This window comes from Danio rerio, chromosome 5, assembly GCF_052040795.2.
Source record: "Danio rerio strain M-AB ecotype USA chromosome 5, GRCz13ab, whole genome shotgun sequence".
In the NCBI taxonomy this organism is placed as follows: domain Eukaryota; kingdom Metazoa; phylum Chordata; class Actinopteri; order Cypriniformes; family Danionidae; genus Danio; species Danio rerio.
Window position 1 is genome coordinate 4,609,001 of NC_141025.1, and position 6,000 is coordinate 4,615,000.

A 6,000-nucleotide genomic window follows, 5' to 3' on the forward strand; every position below is an offset into this window, starting at 1 on the left:
CGTCTGTCTGGAAATTTGTAAACATGATTTTTGTTCCCTGTTGAACTGATTCAGTCCTTTCAAGCAGCAGTGATAAGCCAGCCAATGGATCGTTTACAGGTTTCTCAGCTGCGGAAGTCGTCATAGTTGGGTAAAGTTTGAGGGCAGTGAATAGTAGAGGACAACAAATCATTTCTTCACAATCCTATGTGCTGAAATAATAAAAGAAAAACTCTGATGTTGTTGTCAAGACTTTTAGAAGAAGGACAACAATAGTGCGAGACTGATAACTGCGGATAAAAGAGAGAATAAAGTCAGACTTACTGCCCTGTCCTCATACACTCTGCATTACAAACTAGAGATGCGCGGATGGCGGTTATAGCCGCGGCGGATCATCAGCGGATGACGTGACGAAAAATAATATTTTAATTAAATTCGGGCGGGTGGTGGGCGGTTGTACCGTTTTGTACACATAGCTGGCGCACCAACGAAAAAGCCTAGGACTGACTTCACAGAATGAGAGGAGGAATCGGATACACTAACTCTGAATGAAGTACAGAAGTATTCCTCTACAAACTTCCGTATAGACGGATCAGCAGAGGAAAATCTACTTTCCTTTTGGGAGAAACAAGGCAGTCATTCCTACGTCTACAGCACCTTGCCAAGAGAATTCTATGCATTCCAGCAACAAGTGCTGCGAGCGAGCGCTCCTTCAGTGCAGCACGGCGCATTAGAGGCCAGGCGCTCTCGTCTGAATGTTGAAATGATGTGTCAATGCATTTTCTATTAGGCTACTATAATAAAAAAAATTGTACAGTACAGTGCGTTTCATTTAGGCTATTTATTTATTTATTTTTGTCCCTGTGCACCGATTGGAGACGGAGTTCACTGCTGATATTCTGAGAGCTTTATAGGGTGCTTCTCATTTCTTATTTGTGTATCCTCGTTTCCTTCCCTTGCTTTCTTTCCTCGTCTTTCCACCCCTATAGGATGCGAGGGAAGGACGCAAAAAAAAAAAAATACTCAAGGACCGAGGAATCGAATCAAGTGAAAAGACACGTCCTCGTATTGTTTAGCGTCACTTCAAAGCGTCAATTAATGCTGGATTTGACTTGCACGTTTGGATTAACTGCATGTCATTAAAGTCATTCTCTATTTTCTAATAATCAATAAAGAAACATTCATTTAATAATAAAAAGGAATAAGCCATTCAAATAAAGAGCTCAGTCAGCAGATGGCGGGCGGGTGCGGTTTTAAAAATTGGTCAAAAATGTTAGTGCGGATGGATGGCGGACGGATGATGAGTTTTGTAATGCGGTTGCGGATGAAATAATAGCCCATCCGCGCATCTCTATTACAAACACCTCGCTTAAGCAGTAAGATGCTGATGAGTGTTAAACGCGTCATAACAGTCTTGTGAAAAGGGGCCAATATAATTATTACTGTTTTAAACCGAGGATTCCTTTGATTGATTGATTGATGCTGATGATGATGATGCTAATGTCTGTCTCCAGGTGAATTCTCCTGCATTCACCGCTGCTCAGAGGAGAAGGAGGAGGACGCTGTGGACAGCTGTGTGGAGTGCTGGGCCAACTCTGAAGACAGCACAAAGGGCAAAAACAAAAAGAAGAAAAGAAAAAACAAGGGCACACTTTGCAGAAACGAGATCGTGAGTTGTTGTTGTTGTTTTTTTGTCCCATTTTTTTGGATACAAAAATACATATTGACAATCGGTCATAAACTAAAATTCGAGACTTTAGTGACGAGCCAGCACTGGCAATTTAAAAATGCATTTCATCCAGTCAAAGTGACTAGTGGGTGCGGCTGTCTAACCTGCCACAACTGAAATCTTCACACATTTAATGGGTTGGCGGGTGTTCATGTCAAGCCCTGATCCCTGATATACAGTATATTATACATTTTTAAAATCAAGCTTAAAATGTGGTGTATGAATAATAACTCCAACCTCTTCAATATGCTGAAGCTGTAATGTTGTCTTTATCAGCAGGGCTCTAAAGCAGAGGAAGACTGTGTATCAGATGGCAGCAGGATAGGATCAGGATCTGCCGTGAGCGAGTCTTCTTCTTCTCCTTCAACACATTCATGCAGAAGCAAACAAAGCCCATGCTCTAAAGTGTCCTGTGAGTCTTTATCCAGCTTCAGCCATCAGCATTTCCACAGTGAAGAGGCCTGTGCTCCGGCAGACAGCTGTGGCAAGAGCCTCATGGAGCTACTGGTGAGACGCTTTATTTATTATTATTATTATTATTTATTTATTTTTATTTATTTTATTTTTTTTTATTGATGCTACATATAATGAGAAGGAAAGCAGTGTGTTTAGCAGATTGTATGATAATGAATTGCATCCTATATCTGGTGAGCATGGCTGTAAACTTTAAAATTATCCAGAGCTTCGTTGAGACACATGATCACATTTGAATAAGCACATTTTTGAGTTTAAATTACTTTTAAAATGTAAAAAAAAAAAAAATGTCCTTACGTTTAGTCAATATATAGTAGTCAACAATTGAAGAATTAAAGTTAAAACTACTGAATATCACTAATTCTTTTCTTTCGTAACAAAAAAACAAAACATTTTTGATCAACTCTAAATGTTGACTACTGTGTGTATATGTGTATATACAGTGCATACGGAAGGATTTTTTGTTACAGCCTTATTCCAAAATGGATTCAATTAATTTATTTCCTCAACATTCTACACACAATACCCCATAATGACAAAGTGAGAAAAATTTATTAAAAATATAAAGCTTAAATTTCACATGTACATCCTTTGCTTAGTACTTTGTTGATGCACCTTTGGCAGTTATTACAGCCTCAAGTCTTTTTGAATATGATGCCACAAGCTTGGCACACCTGTCTTTGGGAATTTTTGCCCATTCCTCTTTGCAGTACCTCTCAAGCTCTCTCAGGTTGGATGGGAAGCGATCCGGTGTACAGCCATTTTTAGATCTCTCCGGAGATGTTCAATAGGATTTAGGTCTGGGCTCTGGCTGGGCCACTCAAAGACATTAACTAAATTGTCATGAAGCCACTCCATTGATATTTTGGCGGTGTGCTTTGTGTCATTGTCCTGCTGGAAGATGAACTGTCACCCCAGTCTGAGGTCAAGAGCACTCTGAAGCAGGTTTTCATTCAGGATGTCTCTGTACATTGCTGCATACATCTTTCCCTCTATCCTGACTTGTCTTCCAGTTCCCACTGCTAAAAAAACATCCCCATAGTATGATGGTGCCATCACCATGCTTCACTGTAGGGATGCCAATAGCCTGGTGATGAGCGCTGTCCGGTTTTCCCCAAATGTAACTCTGGCATTCACTCCAAAGAGTTAAATTTTAGTCTCATCAGATCAGAGAGTTTTGTTACTTATGGTCTGAGAGTCCTTCAGATGCCTTTTGGCTAATTTCAGGTGGGAAGTGGATTCCGTCTGGCCACACTACCATACAGGCCTGATTGGTGGATTGCTGCACAGATGGTTGTCCTTCTGTAAGGTTCTCCTCTCTCCACAGAAGAACGCTGGAGCTCAGACAAAGTGACCATCAGGTTATTGATCACCTCCCTGACTAAGACCCTTCTCCCTGATCACTCAGCTTAGATGGCCGGCCAGCTCTAGGAAGAGTCCTGGTGGTTCCAAACATCTTCCACTTTCGGATAATGGAGGCTGCTGTGCTCATTGGAACTTTCAGAGCGGGAGAAATGTTTCTGTAACCTTCCCCAGCCTTGTGCCTCCAGACAATCCTGTCTCAGAGGTCTACAGACAATTCCTTTGTCTTCATGCTTGGTTTGAGTTTTGACATGCACTGTCAACCCTGGGAGCTTATGTAGACAGGTGTATGCCTTTTCAAATCATGTCCAAATGAATTGAGCACAGGTAAACGCCAATGAAGCTGCTGAAACATCTCAAGAATGATCAGTGGAAACGGAATGTACCCGAGCTCAGTTTAGAGCTAAACACCAAAGGCTGTGAATACTGATTTACATCTAATTTTACAGCTTTTAAATTGTAATAAATTTGCAAAAAATTTCAAAAACTTTTTTTTTTTTTTTTACATTGTCATTATGGGGGATTGTGTGTAGAATGTTGAGGAAATCAATCAATTTAATGGATTTTGAAATAAGGCTGTAACAGACAAATGTGGAAAAAGTGAAGCGCTATCAATATTTTCCGGATGCCCTGTATACCGTCATTCAAAATCTTGCAAATGTTAAAACCTAAAGTGGCTATAAGCACTTAAAATGTCTGGAAAGAGTCTTTAAAAAGGCCCTAAAATGTTTTGAATTTCCATCTCTGTATACACATTTCTGTTTTCCGTTTATTGATCAACACAGCTCATTTCTTAAGTGTTGACTTCTCTTTAATTTCTTTGAACAGAATGAATCTGAAGTGACCTCAGATGACGAGACCTGCCTGACGCAGGACGAGATCCAGTCGTTCGTAGAGAGCAACAAATCTTTCTACCGCACACGAGACCAGTACAGACAGCACCTCAAAGATCGCTTCACCAAATACTGCCGCGGAGAGTGGCTGCCCACCACCAGCGTCAACTAGCACACTAACTCACCTCTTTTTCTAGAAAACACTCATGATCACTGCTGCATTGTCGCTTTCTTCAGGCAAGAATTTGGGAATATGAAATGGGTGACACGATGAGTTTCAGCGCTGTATTTGATGTTCATGTTTGTTGGGTAAATTTACACTTCGTATTCGTATGTATATACACACACACACACACACACACACACACACACTTACACACACGTCTTCCCCTTCAGCCGTTTCCTCTCACTCTCTCAACCAATCACAGCTGGCTTTGTTTTCCTTTCTCTGTTGAAGCGTGGATTTAGAGAGCAGGTCGTTGTTAAAATGATAATCAAGCTTGCAGGCCTTGACTGTAGGGTTAGATGTCGGTAGTCTTAATGTATTGTTTGTAAAGCATTTCTTTTCTTTTTGTTTTGTTTCCCCCTCCCAAACTGTTTCTCTGACTGTGACAATTTTAGTGGCGAGAATCGTACCAATAAATGTGTACAGAAATGAAATCTAAAATGAAAGCAAATTTTACAGGAAGATGAAAAACCTCCATTTATAAAGGAAGATGGGTTGTGATGTTGAAAGCAATGTGCGAAATTTACTAAATAAAGAATATTTATTAATATGCATCAGATGTGACGGAGTTTATTTTCTTCTGAGTGTCTGTTTGCAGTATATATTGCTCACCATACCAGCTTGCTGTTACTTAAATTTCGTTTTAATTTTTAAAAGAAATTTTTTGGTTTAATATTATGCTTATAAGCCTTGTTAGATATTTTAGTCTGCCACTAGGTGGTGTGTTGTTCTGGGTTTTTTTATACATGAAGTACAGACAATACATAGTTAAATCAGAATCATTAAAATTATTTTTAAAAAAATTCTTTCTCAAATATTTCCCAAATGATGTTTAACAGAGCAAGGAAATTTTCATGGTTTTTCCTATAATATTTATTCTTCTGGAGAAAGTCTTATTTGTTTAATTTCGGCTAGAATAAAAGCAGTTTTTATTTTTTGAACACCATTTTAAGGTTTATATTATTAGCCCCTTTAAGCTATATATTTTTTTCCAGTAGTCTATAGAGCAAACCATTGATATACAATAACGTGCCTAGTTACCCTAATTAACCTAGTTAAGACTTTAAATGTCACTTTAAGCTGTATAGAAGTGTCTTGAAGAATTTCTAGTCAAATATTATGTGCTGTCATCATAGCAAAGATAAAAGAAATCAGTTATTAGAGTTGAGTTATTAAAACTATTACGATTAGAAATGTGTTGAAGAAATCTCTCCCTTAAACAGAAATTGTGGGAAAATAAACAGGGGTGCGAATAATTCACGGGGTTTCATAATTCTGATTTCAACTGTATTTAATAAATGTATATATGAATTAATAATAATTTTTTTTAGTGATGTGCTTTTCTTAGACTCAAATTGGTACATTAGAATACACATTAAAAAAGAAAAAAAATGCAG

General features: G+C 38.6%; 1 protein-coding gene and 1 long non-coding RNA gene across 5 annotated transcripts in view; both read left to right on the forward strand.

The window, feature by feature from the left end:
• The window catches only part of ggnbp2 (gametogenetin binding protein 2), a 31,581-nt gene extending 26,424 nt beyond the window's left edge, over positions 1-5,157 (forward strand). For 2 of the 4 annotated variants that reach the window (XM_087251922.1, NM_001079961.2), the window contains 3 exon segments: positions 1,494-1,648; positions 1,985-2,215; positions 4,373-5,157. In XM_087251922.1, coding sequence (XP_087108048.1) covers positions 1,494-1,648; positions 1,985-2,215; positions 4,373-4,549 — 563 coding nt within the window. In that variant the 3' untranslated portion in view covers positions 4,550-5,157. 4 annotated transcript variants of the gene reach the window in all.
• Positions 1-6,000, forward strand: part of LOC147843792 (uncharacterized) — a 1,319,745-nt gene that overhangs the window by 1,163,354 nt on the left and 150,391 nt on the right. The gene's annotated exons all lie outside the window — the stretch shown is intronic.